This window comes from Candoia aspera, chromosome 5 (assembly GCF_035149785.1).
Source record: "Candoia aspera isolate rCanAsp1 chromosome 5, rCanAsp1.hap2, whole genome shotgun sequence".
Lineage (NCBI taxonomy): Eukaryota > Metazoa > Chordata > Lepidosauria > Squamata > Boidae > Candoia > Candoia aspera.
Genome location: NC_086157.1, coordinates 116574561 through 116592372, shown reverse-complemented (window position 1 = coordinate 116592372; position 17812 = coordinate 116574561). Strand labels below are relative to the sequence as shown.

Here is a 17812-nt window from a genome sequence, read left to right as displayed (position 1 = left end):
AAATGGTCTGCGGACCCGTCCCGCCTGGCCCTGGAACCTGCTGCCGCCGTGTGCAGAATCTGAACCCTCAGACTCCCGAACAAGTTGAAGCAAACCTAAGACTGGACTCTCAACCCCACCGGACCCTGGGCACCCGTTCAGTTAGGACTTCTCCAAAAAGCTGATTCCAAGTGAATTTATGCAAAGGTCCCAAAGGAAGGTCCCTCAATCATCCAACATGCTGGACGGCAACTTTATACGCAGTCTTTATTGATGTATTGGATAAGCATAAAGGGTTCAAGTCTACATGCAGAGTACCCAAATACAATAAATAGTCGAAAAGGAAGTCACGGATTTTGCTAGAAAACTAAACAGTGGAGTCAAGAAGCATTCTTGTTTAGTAAGGGTAGCCCAGCCCAAGAGGCCCTGACAACGCTGCGCAACTAAGGACAGTCGGGATCTTAACCCAGCAACGTTTGTACAGGCTTTACAACGAGGGAGGGAGGAATTGGAATTGTCCTATCTATAAAAATGGAATCCTTCCCCAAAGACAGCCTATGGATACGTGGAAAAGACCCGATCGGAAGGTGCCGCAGAACAGCAGGCCGAGCACTTTCTCTCCAGAAAGGAACAGGCCAGAGGCCAGACGCGACTGTCACGGGAGCCCAATCCCCCGGCCCCAGCGTGCCTGAGCTCGGCTCCCTGCACGTCCTTAGGAGCAGCCTCTTGGTCACAGCGCTCGGAACGCGGGGCTGCTCGAGGGCCCTTGCGGGTTCTTGCTACCAGTCGTTCCAGCAGTTTCCATCTGCTTCCCTCCCCCCAGACCCTAATCCCCGATCCTGGCTTGGCTGTTTCCAAGGGGAGCCGAGTGCATTATTGCTGCTGCCCAGCTACCTGCGCACTTCCGGCCTCCTCTCCCGCCAGCACAGCGCCACAGCCTCGCTGCACAGCAAAGGAACCCAGACCTGCCTAACCTAGCTCGGGGGCGGGGGAGGCGCGGGGGTGCCAGGTCCAGCAGCTCCTTAGGACCCGCACATCAGGCACTCGTCCCTGTTCTCCAAGGAGCACACCATGGCGGCCTTGTTCCGCTCCTTCTCCTCCTCTGCCTTGGAGCTCTTCTCCTTCAGCTTCTCCTTGTTCAGGGTGAACTGAATGGGGTTGGCCGCTGGCTTGGTCCTCAGGTAGTACATCCCCGTCTTCAGGCCCTGGAGGAGGCAAGCCCACATCAGCTCAACAGCCCGGGGCAACAGCTGCCGCCACTACGTGGACCAGAGGAGGGAGACGCAAGGGCTCCGCTCAGGCGGGATCCCAGAGGCCGGCCCACAGTGCGGGGGGCAAGGTGAGAGCGCCAAGAGGCAAGGCTGCCTGCAGGGGACGTGCACCCAGGGCAAGGCACGCAGGAAGCGGCGGGGGGGGGAGACACAGTGCACCCAAAGAGGAACAGCCACACACCCCTCTTCAAGCTCCACCTGGAGCTTTGCCATGGGGAGCCAGGGAAATCTGAAACACGCTTCTGCCCTTTTCATTTCCCAGGCCCCACAAAGACAAAGGGGATCCCCGTCCCTGCCAGAGCTGGGGAGGCCTTTGGACTTAAAGGGCAAGGCTGCTCCCTGGCGGGTTGCGGGGAGGGGCGTTGGTGAGAAGGCGGCTCTACTGGCAGGGCCCAAGGGCTCTCCTTGAGGGGCAGGTGCCTTTCCAGCTCCTCCTCAGTGGTGGCTGAGATGCCTGTTGGGGGACAGTTAGCTTTAGGGGCCTCCCCAGCCCCTGCCACACAACGAGAAGAGCGGCCAGGGGGCGCCCTCAGGGCTGCCTGCTCCTCCCGCCCGCCCTCCCTGCCCACCTGCTTCCACCCATAGAAGTGCATGCTGGTCAGCTTCCCGTAGTTGGGCTCCGCAATGTGGATGTTCAGCGACTGACTCTGGTCGATGAACGCCCCCCGATCGGCTGCCATCTTCAGGATGGTTTTCTGGGAGATCTCCCACACTGTCTTGTAGAGCTGCTTCAAGTCCTCGGGAATCTCCGGGATGTTCTGAAAGGCAAAAGGGCAGCAGAGTGGATCTCCGGGGGGTTCGGAGCTGGCGGAAAGCTCGGCTCAAAGAAGGAACCGAGTAAGAAATCTCAGCAGCCTCTCTGCAGGCATTCAGGACCAGAACCCAGCACAGAAGACGTGACTAGCCTGGGCAACCAAGGAGGAATGCCTTCTTTTTGAAAGGCAAGCCCTGCCCCAAAGGGTTGCTCCAAGGAGGTTCAGATGGGTCAGGCCTTTGGCCCACCTGCTCCAGCCTTCTGTGTCACAAGGTCATTTAGGAACCTCACAAGCCTGGACTGAGGGCCAGCAACCATGGCTGAGAGCTGCTCCTGCCTGGGATCCAGGAGCTGGAAAACAGCCCTGACCGTTGGCAGCCGTCGAGACCGGATCCTCCAGGAACGGCCCCAGACCCCACTTCAGCCCTCCAAACTGGCCATCAGAACCGCTGGTACTAAATTCTCCCATTAGCTCTCCAATGCGTGAGCATCGCCTTCTGCAGCTCCCGAACCTTCTGCGTTATTTCAAGGGATGACACCGAGTTCTCGCGTGAGAGAAAGAACATCTTGTTCTCACACGTTTTTATAGATCCCTCTCCTCTCCTGCTTCCTTCTGAGCTGAAGCACCAACAGTAGTAGTTATTGGTGGCTTATCAACCCTTGACTGGACTACAGTTACTGTTCTGTCCATTCTCACAACCCCACCTGCTTTTTCTAACGCTTCCTACCCATCCAGGGGTGTTTCTAAAAACAGAAAACAGCTTTCTTCTCAAACTCAGTGAAAACAGATTCCTTAAGCAGCAGGCATTCTTCACACTACACAACAGCCCTGCGTTTTGCAACCTAACATCACCTCTGGATGAGAGTAAGGTTATTCAACAACAAAAGAGTGCAAAATTATGTTTTAGGTGCAAGGGTTCAACTTCCTTGCACAGGCTTGTATCATTTCCATGTGAGTTCTAGTCCCGCCTCAGGTGTGAAAGCCGGCTGGGTGCCCTTGGGCCAGTCCCTCTTTCTCAGCCCAGCCCACCTCACAGGGTTGTTGTTGTGGGGAGAAGAGGAGGAGGAAGGAGTGTTCGGTATGTTCGCCGCCTTGAGTTATTTATAAAGATAATAAAGGCGGGATAAAAATATAAATAAATAAATGACGCGGCCCTGTGTGAGCTCAGCTGTGCCTCGCAAGAAGCGCTTGGTGCACAGCAGGGAAACTAACTGAGCCCTCTGACCAGAGAAAGGGCCCCGGGGCCATGTCCCAGACATACCTGGATGGAGCCACTGAAGGCAATGATCTGGTTCTTCATCTCCTCGTTCCACAGGCCCCTCTCAGTCAGGTCTTTCAACAAGTGGGGGTTCACTATCTGCAGCACCAAAACACCCACAGCCACGTCAGGCCCCAGCTAACAGCCCAGCCCACACCTGTTTCCATTCCGACGTCACCGCACAAGGCCCTTCTTCGACAGAGAGCGATTTTTCACTATTCCCAACACAACAGCCAGGAGCTTCCAACCTCACTGTGGCCCCAATTACGTGACGCAGAGGCAGTGGCCCCGGTCCTTCACCCGAATGGCAACACCAGGGCCCTCAGCACAGCTCTGACCCGACTTGGACCCGGTTCTCTGCTCGTCCAAAGGCGCTCAGGGCTGGCTCTTACCTGAAACTCCCCCGAGAGAACCCGGCGGGTGTAGATGTTGCTGGTGTAGGGCTCCACAGACTCATTGTTACCCAAAATCTGAGCCGTAGAAGCTGTTGGCATCGGGGCCACGAGGAGGCTGTTCCTGACCCCGTACCTAGAACAGACGGGCGAGGGAAAAGATGGGCTGGCAGGGGCCCCGGTGGCTCCAGTGCCACCCCTGCATTCCCAGGAAAGGGGCAGGAGCACTTCCCCTCAGCGCTGGGCACCCATCATCCGCAATGGGGGGGAGGGGAACAATTATGGTCTTCTACTCACTGGGCAATTTTTGCCTTCAAAGCACTCCAGTCCCAAAGGTCTGTGGGAGTCACATTCCACATGTCGTATTGAAGGATCTGAAGGAAGGAGGGCAGCCCCTTTCACACCGGACCACGCCAGCTCAGCTCCCGGCTTGCCAAGGCCACCCACCCACCCCGCAGGGAAGTCCCACCACAGAGCAGAGGCCTGCAGAGACCAGGGTGCCTTGACCCCAAATCCTCTTGTCAAGGGCTCGCACTTGCCCACAGGTACCAAGGAGTGGCTTGCCCGTCCAACCTGACATTACCAAGATTCTTTCGCTTTGAAAAGATAAATGGGACCCCCTCCTTTTCAAGAATACCTCCAAGCCCCACTTAGGTCTCGCAAGCATTCTCAGAAGAAAAGTGGTGGCTGCTCAGAAAAAGTAGCGGGTGGATCGGCCAGGGCACCCTGGGGTAGAGGAGAAGGTAGGTGGAGAGAACCTTTGCCAGTTCTCCTTCTTGCCTTGCAAACAGGCAGGACTCTCCCCGTGGCCGCCATTTGGTGAGGACGCCCCTGCTCCCTGCAGCCCTTCACTGGGGCACAACCGGAGCTTTTCTTCCCTGACCCCGATCCCCAACCCTGCAGGGACTTTCTCACTGTAAGGGGAGGGGAGCGCATTCTTGGCACGAGCATCATGAGAAAAGCCTTTCAAATGTATTTCACCAGCCTAACGAATTCCCAGTTATGCAAACAGGTTCTATCCTCAGCCCGCAGGATTAACAAGGCTGCGAGCTTCCAGCTACAAATGTTTGAACTGAATTTTTTTTAAAAGCATGCCAAAATATTTTAGCATAAAAATAGATCTTGCGTTTGTGCATAAGTAGTTGCAAAGAATCTTGTTTACAGAAAAACTTACAGGAACCATCCTAACACGGGGGCAAAAACACGTTACATCATTCCTGAATAAAGGTTTTCTCGGAAATCCGAATTCTGTGCCCAAAGATCACAGGTGCCGCCTTGAAAATCACACACCCGGTGACTGAGCCAAAGGAACGGACGCCTCTTTTCAGTGGGATTACAGGGCGAAGCTGTCGGCTTTAAGCAGCCTCCTCCACCTCATGCGGTCACTCTGGTGCTGGCGGATCCGGACCCACGGCCCACGATCTGAAGCCGCTCCCACACTTACTCCTCTGCTGACCGGGCTGCCCTCGTAGGTGTCATACGGCCCGTGTTCCCTGGCGAGCTCGCAGCTGGACTCCAGAGCCGAGTAGTAGATGGTCTCGAAGATCTGCTGGTTGAGCAGCTGGGCCTCGGGACTCTCAAAGGGGAACCTCATGAGGATGAAGGCGTCCGCCAGGCCTTGCACCCCGATGCCAATGGGGCGGTGGCTCTTGTTTGAGTTCTCGGCCTGCAGGCGTTGGGAGGACCGGGAGGAAGGGGGTCATCTGGGGCTAGAGGCGCACCCTGCCTCTGCTTCGAGAGTCCTGGAAGGCGTCAAGCGATCTCCCTTTCATCCCCAGTGGGCTTCCACAGGCGAGGACGGGCCGGCACTCAGTTTCCCTGCTCCTAGGCTGCACCTGCAACGTGGCCCTCCCACCAGCCTTACCCCCGTCTCAGCCAGGGTGCCAACTCACTGCCCCTCCCGTACCTCCACCACCGGGTAGTGGTTGATGTCGATGATCTTGTTCAGGTTCCGGACAATGACTCTGGTGACCTCAGCCAGCTTCCTGAAATCGTACGTGTGCTCTGGCGTGACGTACATGTTCAGGGCAATGGAGGCCAAGTTGCAGACCGCAACCTGGAAGGTGAGAGGGAAGAACTGGTCTCACCAGCAGGCAAAGCGACATGCACCCGCTGCCAGGAGGCCCGCCCCCCTTGGGCACACCCTCCCCACCAAAGGCTGCTCCCTTGAACCCTCCACAAACCCCAACCCCAAGCTTTGGCCCAGGGAGGTGGGCACCATCTATTCCGCTTAATGGGAGACCCTTGCTCCTAACTCCTTTTTCAAAAATCTGGTGAACCAGCTCCCCAAAGAATTAAGGAACTGGGAAGAGGGGGGGAGTATCAAAATCTACATTTTTCCCCTATGTTGCTTCTTCATTTCTCAAAGCAAGGCCCTCCTACTCACAGCTGCCTGAACTGCGTTTGGCTGAGAGACACGGGGAGCGGCCGACAGTCCCCAATACGGAGGCGGGGGCAGTCTCCCCCAACCCGGTTCCCTGGAGCCCCAGCAGGTGGCCCACCTCATCCTTGCTGGTGTACTCCACAATTTCGGTGCACAGGTTGCTACACTTGATGGTTCCGAGGTTCTGCTGGTTGCTCTTCCGGTTGCAAGAGTCCTTGTACAGCATGTACGGCGTTCCTGTCTCCGTCTGCGACTCGATGATGGCGTACCAGAGCTGCTGAGCCTTCACCACTTTGCGAACGCGCCCCTGCCTCTCATAGCTAGGTGGAAAAGCAACGGATTTGGAGAACATCTCCCTCGCCTCGGCCCACAGACGACGCGCATAACTGGGTTCTGGGGAGGTGGGTCCCTGAGACCACACATGCCAGCTCGGAGACCGTTCATCCAACAGCACCACCACTCCCGCTGTTTTCCAAGCCCCTCAAGCAGTTGTAAACCTCGAGAGGCCTGAGGTGTGGCCTTCATGTACTTAGTTTCCGACTTCTGCTCCACTGCAGCCAAGTCATGCTCATAAGCTTATACCGAATACAAAAAAGTTAAAACATCCACTGGCCTCAACAGCCCCTTCCATACTGTACCTCCCCCAGCCCCACTCCTCAGCGATACCCCTGCCCAACCCTCCTCCAGCTGGGAGCACAAGTTCCCAACAAAAAGCACCCATATTCCAATCCAACCCACCAGCTGGGCATTTCAGTCACCTCCGGCTACGCTTCCGGCCAGCCAGCTCAACCTAATGCAAACCCTCAGCCCCCAAGCGCCCTTTCCAGGATTCTGCCCCCCCCCCTTTGGCACCCCCTCCCAACCCATTGGACAAAGCCCCTTGGGAGACTCCGAAGGACAGAGGGGCCCAGCCACTGGGCGCATGGGAAAGCGCAGTCCTCACGCACACCCCCGAACTGGTGAACGGCCTTCTTCAGACCTGCCACCGTCTCTGGTGCCACCCAGAATCTCTTCCGCTTTGGGATAAGCAACGGGCCAGTGTTCCACCGCTATGTTTGCTGAGCCACTCTGCCTCCTCTCAGTGGCTTCTCAGCACAGGAAGAGGACAGGAACTTCATTGCATTTAGTTTTCTCAAGCGCCATCACAGCTTCCTCAGGAAACCCCTGGTGCTGCAGTCCTGAGAAGGCTTTTCTTTTCTGACGCAAACATGCTCCCAGGCGCCCTGGAAGAACACTGCCGGTTCCGTTTTGCACCTCCCGGCCCAGCCGGTGATTCCTACCTCTCATAGAGCCTCTCAAAATCTTCTCCCCAGACCTCGTCAAGACCTGGGCACTCGTTTGGACACATCAGGGACCAGTCCTGTTGACGGAGGAAGAAAGGTCGGCTCCGGAGGGCTCGAGCCCCCACCAAGAAGAAAGAGGCTCCCCAAAGGCAGCTGAGGCCTTCCTGCTGCAGCCAAAAGGCTCTGGCCCTCAAGGGAGCTGAAGGACGAAGGACCCTCACCCGGCTTTGGCTTTGCAAGCGTATCATGACGTGAAGCTGGGATGAACCCCCAGAGCGTTCAGTTTTGCTTTTTCCCCATACGGGTAGTCCTCAACTTACGATCACAGCTGGGACTGGAATTTCCATCATAAGTTGTTGTGGTCGTAAGTCAAGTCACCACGTGACTGGACCCAGTTTTACAACATTTTTATGGCAGTCATTAAGCAAATCACCACAGTCATTAAATGAATTATAGGTCTAAGCGAATCCAGCCTCCCCAATGGGCGTTTTTTGCCAGAAAACGGCAAAAAAAGGTCACAAAATGCAATCGCGTGACCGCGGGATGCTGCAACCAGTCGTAAATGCAAGCCAGTTGCCAAGCGCCCAAAGTGCGATTGTGTGACCGCAGGGAGCGCGCGCGCAATGTTTTGTGACACTCAGAGGTGCTTTACAGGCCGTAAAGCACCCATTCTGAGGCCGTCCTAACTTTGGATCTTTAAATGAACGGTCATAAATCGAGGACCTCCTGTACAGAATAGGATAATTCACTCTCCAGCCATCACCTACAGGTCAGGGAAGCGCTGGTCTCCTTAGGAGTAAGCCCAGCCTAACTAATGCCAGGGGAAGTCCTGGCAGATCCTGCAGGCTCAAGCAGCGAGGGCAAGGAGGGGGCAGCTCTGCGTTTCACGAGGCAGTCAAAGGCGGTGCCTGGGTGCAGCTGGGCACAGGGCTCTGCTCTGCTGGTCCCTTTCTGCAGAACCATCAGGCCGTCAGCCTCCCGAGCCCTTCCGGAGCCCTGCTGCGAGGGCAGCCCGCTTCCCTCCGCCTGTCTCCACCGCAAACCTCAAAGGAACACCCGCTGGAGAAGTAAACTGCCCCTCTGAGCAGAAGCTGATAAGCAGAATTTGCCAGCTGGCGTTGGAGGCCACCCTCTGAACCAGGAGGGCACCAAGCCCTGTTTCTGGCACGGGCCTGCTTCTTTGGTGAATGTTCGTCTTGACTTGGGGAGGACGGAAGCACCAGGAGGGAGGGGCGCCTTTGCCGGCCAGAGTGCCTTGGGGCACCTTTTCTCAGTTGTCCTCTGGGAACCTCTGCACCTGCACCCAGGGCAGCCCCTGCCTGTAGCAACAGGGGGCTTTATACGGTTCTCAGTCAACACAAGGGCCTCGGGCGCTCTCTTAAAAGCAGGCCCACCACTTCCTAGCACCCTAGTCCGTGTGTTTGCTAATGGGTGTCCTGTTTTAGGCCCCGGGTTGGGTTTCATGTCTCTTCTGCAAGCCACAAAATGTGTTCATAACAACCTTAAATAAAAGTTCATGAAAAATAGAGCAACATACAATTCTGGCCGATCCAAGATTAGCCCTCAAGAATAACGCTTTCTAGGCCTCCAGCAGTGGGACAGCAATCTTGCTCTGTGGCAAGGTTTCCGGCCACAGCAAGGCTACTCCTTCTCCAGCCCACGCACCCCCCAGCTCCTCAGGTGGCCTGCCAAGTCTCTGAGGAGTAAGCCGCATTCCCTGTACCTGGTTGGTCTCCACCCGTTTCATGAAGAGGTCTGGGATCCAGAGAGCATAGAAAAGGTCCCGAGCCCGCTGCTCCTCCTTCCCAGTGTTTTTCTTCAAGTCCAGAAACTCAAAGACATCAAAGTGCCACGGTTCCAGGTAGATGGCAAAGGCTCCAGGCCTCTGTCAGAAACACACAATCGCAGTGAAGACCAGCGTGCAATTCCTTCAGCCCAGACTGTATTTCTCGGCCCTCTTTCCAAACCTTCAAGTCTGCCAGCCTTCCAACCGTACAGGAGACTCCTGAGGACAGGAGACTCCTCCGTGACTGGCCAGCGACAAGCCCTCCCTTTAAACTATGCTTGAGAAGAAGAGTCTGGGGAATCAACAGTGGGCATGTCCTTGACCACGCAGGTCTCTACCAGCAACCGGGGAAGAAGGCGCCCTACCTTGTTCCCCCCTTGGTCCACGTAGCGAGCCGTGTTGTTGTAGACTCTCAACATTGGGACCAGCCCGTTGGAGTTCCCATTTGTCTGAAAAGCAAAGAGACTTGAGACAGTGAACTAGGCCCACTGAGGCACTGACCTGTGTTGCTCCTTAGCAAGAGAAAAAGACTCTCCACCTCAAACAGAGAGCCCGCTTTCAGTTGCAGTTTCAACAATTAATTTGTGGCACGCGTGAATTCAGCTGTGCTGCCCACAGCAGACGCACCCCAGCAATGTAGCTGCCGGTGGCTCGGATGCAGCTCACCGCCACCCCAATTCCACCCGCAGACTTGGAGATGAGCGCGCAGTGCTTCAGCGTGTCGTAGATCCCTTCGATGCTGTCGTCCTTCATGCAGAGCAGAAAGCAGCTGAATGGAAAGAGAGGGAGATCTGCAGGCTCCGATCCAGCAAGGTAGCCTCCCAAACCATGCAGAGGTCAACCCGAACCCTTGAATTTCTTTCTAGCAAGATGGCTGTGCTTCCAAACCAAAATCTAGCTGCTTAGGTACTCTGGACACGGTTTATTTTCTCAGTTAAGGCCTTTCCTAATCAGACCAACCTGAGTAAATTTCCCAAGGCAAAATTACAAGCAATCTTGTCCATTAGAAGTGGCTGCAGCAGGATCAAAGGCAACCACCGAAAAACTCCACTGCCGCCCTCGAGATGCTGGAATCGGACTACGATTCCCAAATCCAGCTGGGGCCGTATCAGCTGGAGAATTAAGGGAGCTCACACACCCAAAGAGCAGATGGCGGGGCGGCCCTCAGCCAGAAGCAGCTCCCAATTTCCTGCACCTCCCAAGCCGCTCTGCTCCAGCAGCTCCTCCCCGCCCAGCTCAGCCACCCACCCACCCACCCACCAGTACCTGGAGAGCTGGGGGCGGTTGGTCCCGGCGTTGAAGAGAGTCGGGGAGGCGTGGATAAACCATTTCTCGGAAAGGAGGTTGTAGGTCTCGATGGCCGCCTCAATGTCGTTGTTGTGGATTCCCACAGACACCCTCATCAGCATATGCTGGGGACGCTCAGCCACTGAGAGGGAGGCGGGGGGCACAGAAGGGAGAGCGTGTCACAACCTTCGAGGGGAGCAGCGAGACACTCCTGGGAAGGAGCCCTCCGTACATGTACGACAGGCAGACCTTGCGTGTCTGGCTAGCTGGGAGAGAGACCCCTCCCCACACTTACTTCACCTGATTTGGGTGTCTTTGAGGCGCACAGATAAGAAAGCTGATGGCAAAACTGCTTCAAGGATGCAAAAAAAATCCCCTACCAGTAAAGAACAATTTTAGAAGACTCACTGAGTCTTCTCACAGTGGGTCACATGAGCCACTGGTGCAGTCAAGAGTTTAGCCCAAGGTCGGCCCACTTTTGAGTTGCTCAGGGGAGCCCCAGAGAATGTGCTTCTGGAAGGACAACAGCCTTGCTCCTTGGAAGGGGCTGAGGCTTGACCAGGGAATAAGGAACAAAACGTTCGCGTAAGTCAGCCCGACCTTGGGCTAAACTCTTGACTGCACCAGTGGCTCATGTGACCCACTGTGAGAAGACTCAGTGAGTCTTCTAAAATTGTTCTTTACTGGTAGGGGATTTTTTGTAGAGGGTCCTTCAGTGGTCTCTTGCCCCTGCCTAAATTACCCTTCGGGGACAGACCTGGGATGACCAATAATATAAAACATACATCTACCAGGCTTTATCACTGGAGGAGAGCTGCGTTAGTCCATGGTGGCAAAATCTCAGGAGCCCGGTAGCACCTTTTCCAAATTTTATAAAAAGGCAGGAGGTTTCATGAACCTTCACTTCATCGGATGCATAGAATGGTTAACTGTTGCAGGATTTAAATTGGGGGAAGTAAGCGGAGAAGATAGGATGGTTACGAAAACAGTTTTGGTGTTCAAAGCCCATCAGGTTTGTTGAGACCTTCTGAGATGGCCTGAAACCTTTTGAGGAATGTGAGTTTCACAATTTCCCGCTTGATGGAGCTGCTTTTCTAGAACAGTCACTCTGAAGTTAGAAAAGGTGCTGCCACTCCTGATTTTTTTGCCAGGTTTTATCAAAAGTTCGAAAAAATTAAGAACATCGTACAAACCTTTAGAATTGATTTTCAGAAGATAGGAGCGCTCCAGAGTCTTACAGAAGAAAGATTTAAAAAAACACGTCATCAGGGGACAATAAAATCATACAACCATTTAGCACCCACAACCAATCCTTAAATCTATTGGCAGCCCCCAAATGCGCCTGCAGTAACTGCCCCTCTTCCCCCAGCGGCCTGGCGCCAGCAGAGTGCCCAACAGGACGAGGCCTCGAGGCCCTGCTCAGGCACCTGGTGGCCACTCTGCTCCTCCACAGCCTAGAAAAGGCACTTTCCAGCTGCATTTCCTCAACCATCCCAAAGAAACCTTCCCAGAAGCAAAACAAGGCTTGCAAATCCTTGTTTTCAAGCAAGGATGGGCGACTGCTGCATATTTGGTTACATGAACTGCCCAGTTTTGCTACTTGGGTGGGTGGAACACCAACAATTGCGACGCGTATGTAACCGGGACCATCGACCTCAACTCCACTGTCCTTAGCAAGGTGCTGGGTGATCACTTCTCATGGAGGGTTTAAATGGTTTTCCTGCACTCCACAGAGGGTTGGACTAGATCAGTTTCTCAGCCTCGGCCACTAAGATGTGTGCACTTCAACTCAGCTGGCCGGGGAATTCTGGGAGCTGATGTCCACACATCTTAAAGTGGCCAAGGTGGAGAAACACCGGACTAGATGGTCCTTATGGTCCCCTCTACTCTACAACCCCGTGATTACAAACGACCCTCTCTTAAATCTTAACAGCAACCGCCGCCTTCAGAGTCAGATCAGCTCCTCCTTACCTTAAAGCCAAAGTAATTGTAGGAGAAATCCCGATCGTAAATTATTGCAGAGTTCAGTCGCTGGAAAAAGGAAGAGGACATCAGATTCAGCATCAAGACTGACTGGACCTCAACCAGCCTGAGCCCAAATATGCAGCTCTCTTGTTCATAAAGATGCTAGAATTCAAATATTCGCTTTTAGGGAATCTAATCTGACTTCAGGGAGAGTTCTCAGTACAGGTAGTCCTCAGCTTATGACCATTCATTTAACAACCATTCAAAGTTACAACGGCACTGAAGAGTGACTTACAGTATGACCAGTCCTCACACTTACGACCATCACCGTGTTCCCCACAGTCACATGATCACAATTTGGGCACTTGGCAATCGGCATGTATTTACAACAGTTGCAGTGTCCCAGGGTCATGTGATCACCATTTGCAACCTTCCCAGTTGGCTCTCAACAAGCAAAATCAATGGGGAACCACATGATTCACTTAACGATTGCATTATTCACTTAACAACCACGGTGATTCACTTAATGACCATGGCAAAAAAAGTCATAAAATCAGGCGTAACTCACTTAACAAATGCATCACTTAGCAATGGGAGTTCCGGTCCCCCTTGTGATCAAAAGTCAGGACTACCTGTAACAAACTGCCTTTTTTAATAAAGCTTTATTAAGTCTTTCGACAAATATATTAAAGAAATGAAAAAAAGTATACAAGAAAAAAAGAACTAAAAAGCGTGAAAGAAACTACTACGTGTATACTATCTTCTGACTTTCTACAACAGAGATGCGAATAAGTCAACATCAGTCTCTTAGTCTAGTTCAAACTAGAATAAGCATTACTTCTGTATAACATATCTGCTCTTGGTACAATTATTTCCTCTAAAACACTCTTTTTCTCTTCAAATGGGTATATATAAAAAAAACATTTTTTATGTTATAAAAATGGGTTTTTTTGGTAGCAAACTGCTTCTGGTCATCTCTTAATCACAGAATGCCTGCTGGCCTCGATGATCCGTGTCACTGCACCTAGCGCGTTTGGCAGGAACCACCGCCAATTCTACGTCAGCAATTGAAAACATTTGTTTTCTATCCCGCCTTTATTATTTTTATAAATCGCTCAAGGCGGCGAACACACCTAGCGCTCCTCCCTCCTCCTGTTTTCCCCACAACCACCACCCTGTGAGGTGGGCTGGGCCGAGAGAGCGGGACTGGCCCAGGGTCACCCAGCCGGCTTCCGTGCCTAGGGCGGGACTAGAACTCACGGCCTCCCGGTTTCTGGGCCGGAGCCTTAACCACTAGGCCAAAGTGGCTCTTCACCACTATAAGGAACACGGAGCCTGTCCGGTTCCAGGCCTAGGCACAAATCCTTGTGAGAAGAGCACCTAGTTGTGCTCACAGCCCTAAATGCAGAGGAAATACCGGAGTCACGGAAGAGTTGCAGGCAACGCGGCAATTCACGATGGCCGCACTTCCGGCTGGCCGTCTTGCACCGCTCTCCGCAAAGGCACCCTTGCACCAACCCCAAAGACTGAGGTAACATCCCGGTCCATGCCATCTCAAGACCGCGTTCCCCCAGTGCCAGAACCTTTTACTCCATCTGCTCAAAAGACGCTTCATTCAATCAGCACGTACATCTTTGTTGGCCTCTACAATGTCGAGTGTTTCTTTGGAGATCATTGGAGAATGTTTGCCATTGTGTGGATTCACATAGTTGTAGAGGTCTTCCATCACATCTGCAAAGCAACAAAGCCATGACAGAACATGACCGCAGGTGACACAGCCATATGAGCAACGGCAGAAGAAATGCATACCTACGCGGCCACCCAGGATCAATTTTCTACTCATCCATCTCTCCATTCAGAGCCCACCACCATTAAGATTAATTCATTTCTCCCCAAACAGTATAAACAGCATTATTCAGGCCAAGCTAGAACAACTGTCCTCCGGCTTCTTTTGTCCTGGAAGTCCAACAAGGAAGCCTTCTCGGTGGTAGCACCAGGCAGGCTACAGAAGCCCTCCTGGTCCCTTACATTTTGGCAGGCAGGGAAGACTGTTTCATTCCAGAACACCTTTTATTAACTTAGGGTAAAGGTAAGGGTTTCCCTTGATATTAAGCACAGTCATGTCCAACTCTAGGGGGCGGCGCTCATCTCCATTTCAAAGCCGAAGAGCCGGCGTCTGTCTGTAGACACTTCCGTGGTCGTGTGGCCGGCATGACTACATGGAACGCCGTTACCTGCCCGCCGAAGCGGTACCTATTAATCTACTCACATTTGCATGTTTTTGAACTGCTAGGTTGGCAGGAGCTGGGACTAGCAACAGGAGCTCACCCCGACACGCGGATTCAAACCACCGACCTTCCAATCGGCAAGCTCAGCGGTTTAACCCGCAGCGCCACCGCGTCCCTTTTATTAACCTGGGTGTTAATAAATCTTAAATGATCCTATTAATATTTGCATCATGCTTTGTTTTATTGCATACTTATACTTTTAGCCTTGCTTCTGACAGTATTCTTGTTGCAGAAAGAAAAGAAAAAAAAGGGGTAATAAGTTAAATGAATATATATAGCACCATTTGGAGTTCTTTTTTTTTAAAAAAAATGAAGCAATGTCTGTCAATCCCAATTCATCCCAAGGTGGCCTAGGCTAACCACCTTCCCAATAAACCCAGCAGGGCAGGATTCAGTCCAAGGCTTTCTGAAAAGAGTTTTTCAGCCCTTTTGTCTCAGACTCTGAATACAGGAAGAAGGAATTTCTGCATTTTACAAAAGGGTTATTTCGTATTTCCCAGCAAATGCCAAGTGTTCCGAAGACCTGGTGTGCTTCATCCTCTTGGCCTTATCACGGCCATCTGACAGACAGAAAGGGGAAAAGGAAGGGGCCAAGTTTCTTAAAGCCAATGATGAGTTTACACATAAGTAACCTTTGAATGGGGGGTCCTGGAGGCTCACCAGCCGTAACAGAACACTTTCATTCAGCAGTGCGTCTTTCCAAAGCTCAGAACCATTCACCAAACCAGTGCTTTCCCACCCATCACTGACATAGAACATCTTCTAGTTAGATTAATGATATGACCGTTCACCCACCAGCCGTCTGCCTCCTGGGTGTCCCCAACTCTCCCTGCAGAGCGAACGCCACCCTGCCACACTCACCGCTAAAGACTTTCTTTGTTTCTTTGTGAAGGTTGGAGACAGCGATTCGTGCGGCTAGGATGGCGTAGTCGGGGTACTTGGTTGTGAGGGTGGCTGCCGTCTCAGCAGCCAGCGTGTCCAGTTCTACGGTTGTCACCCCGCTGTAGAGACCCTGGATCACCTTCATGGTGATTTGAGCCTAGCCAAAACAAAACAACACCCGACGGCCTCCCTTATTCCTGGCAAACTCTTTTCCTGAAGCGTATTATTTCCACAGCCTACAAAATCTTCCTCTTGCAGCCATCCCCAAACATGACACGGAAGGAGATTTCAGGAAAAACTATATCTCAGTGGATAAGTCAGAGCTGAGTGGCTTCACACGACACACTGAGCCATAAATTATGATTTGCAGCCATGTGCAGCTCCACCAACTAAGTCTAGGCTTTGTATCAAATGCAATGGAGGCAGCTCTTCTCCGAGCTACACATTCAAGGCACAGGAAGAGTTCTAAAAGAGGCCATTTCGATTCCTCAGCATCCAATTATTTTATTTGCTGGAAAGCTGGACGTGGCCAACGTGTCACGAAAAGGATGCTGGTGAGCGTTAAAGTGAAAAGCAAGCGACTGAGGGGAAAAGGCTGAGAAGGGACTAAGGCCGTGGCCTAGCGAGGCATCCTCTGCGAAGCACATCGTTTTGCATGTGTGTGGGACCACCCACTGATGTGCACACACTGGCCGGAGGCCTCCAAAGTCATCCGGAAGTTACGGTGTATCTGCAAACGTGCCCTTATTCCCACCCAGGGTTATATGTTCCAACCTGAACGGTCAGGCTGATCTAAGCCATCGACAGGAACAGGTTTCCATCTAAAACAAGAAATGGCCAGGGGCCTCTGGCAGTAAACTAAGTCGCCTTGTCGCTGTGTTATTAATACCAGTTCTCCCAGCCTAGGAAAAGCCTTTCTCAGGTTGACCTGTACTTGCTTCCCTGCCGCCAACGGCAGGAGTCGTGCTGAAGCATTCGGACGGCGGCCTCGCCAGCAAGGTCACGCCAGGCCCCTCAGAGGAGGGCTGAGACAGGGAAGCTGGAAGCAACTCACGGGATCCACGAAGTCCAAATTGAGGCCGTAGCAGAGCTTCTGGATTCGGGAGGTGATCTTGTCGAACATGACGCGCTCGTGGCGGCCATCTGCGAGGGAGGAGAAGCGCGGGCGGTCCGGCCGCCGAAGGAGAACTTAGGCCCGGGCCGGGCGGACCTCGGCTCCCAGCGGCCCGGCCGGCAGGCCCGGGAGGAGAAGCGCCGGCCCGGGCAGGGGGCAGCCTGCGAGGCGGCAGGGCCGCGCCCCGCCCTCCGCAAGGGGCCCCGCGGGACCCCCGCCCGGAGACACGCCGCCCGCCCAGGCGCCCGCGGGCTCCCCGGGGCCAGCAGGCCGAGGGGGCCGAGCGGACCCCGGAGCGCCTGGCCCTGCCGGGGGCGAGGTCGGCCAGAGAAGCCCCCGGGCGGCGGGCGGGAGACGGAGCCCCCCGCGGCTCTTCGGGGGGCTGCGGGCCCGGCCGCGGAGGGGGGCGGGGGAGGTCCGGGGGGCGAGAGGAAGAGCCCCCGGATCGCCTGGCCCGGCGGGGCCCCCCCAAGGCGCTGCTCCCCGGCCCCACCAGCCGGCCCGGCCTACCTCGCAGGGCTGGCGCCCCCCCGCACCTTAAGAGCACCGGGGAAGGGGCCTCGCCGCCCTCCCGGGCGCCTGGGATTGGGAGGCCGGCAGTCCCAGTCCAGGGGGACGCAAGGCTCGGGGACTACAAAGCCCATCTCCCTCCGAGAAGCGAGGGAGGACGCCCGCTGCCCGGGCGCGGCGGATGGAACTGGGAGTCCGTGCGGGCGGTCGCGGGGGGGACCCGGGCGCCTCACCTCGCTTGACGACGTGCATGGCGCCGGCCCGGACGAGGAGCTCCGCCGCCTCTGCCGATCGCCCGCCAGCCGCTTTCCCGCCAGCCGCCGCGCCCCGCCCCCCGCGACGCCGCCGGCGCCATCTTGCCCGCGGGCCCGGCCGCCGAACAGCCGCGCTCGCCCGGGACAAAGATGGCCGCGGCCGGGCCCCGCCCTCCGCAGTCGCGCGTGCGCAGTGCCCGGCTGGAAGCCCCGACGAACCCGGCGGGACAAAGGCGCCCGCCCGGCTGCTGCTTGCCCCAGAGCGCGGCGTGGCGCGTCTGCCCACGGCAGCGCCCCCTGCAGGGCACCTACACAGCGTCCCCGACGGCTCTCGGCAGCCAAGGTGGCGCCCGTGGGCTCGGTCCCCCCAGAGCCCTATAAAGGGGCCGGCCTCAGGGGAGGCTC

General features: G+C 54.8%; 1 protein-coding gene across 1 annotated transcript; it reads right to left on the bottom strand.

Annotated features, from left to right (window-relative positions):
- Nucleotides 1–228: 228 nt before the first annotated feature.
- Nucleotides 229–17493, bottom strand: RRM1 (ribonucleotide reductase catalytic subunit M1). The gene is made up of 19 exons (XM_063306035.1): nucleotides 17387–17493; nucleotides 16584–16672; nucleotides 15509–15686; nucleotides 13990–14090; nucleotides 12366–12425; nucleotides 11588–11627; nucleotides 10374–10536; nucleotides 9735–9876; nucleotides 9473–9556; nucleotides 9045–9206; nucleotides 7319–7398; nucleotides 6157–6358; nucleotides 5562–5711; nucleotides 5100–5321; nucleotides 3953–4029; nucleotides 3656–3791; nucleotides 3267–3362; nucleotides 1820–2008; nucleotides 229–1184 (listed from the first exon to the last, which is right to left on the bottom strand). Exons 1-19 carry the CDS (start codon nucleotides 17403–17405, stop codon nucleotides 1002–1004), a joined length of 2373 nt encoding a protein of 790 aa, XP_063162105.1. The 5' UTR covers nucleotides 17406–17493; the 3' UTR covers nucleotides 229–1001.
- Between the last annotated feature and the right edge of the window lie 319 nt (nucleotides 17494–17812).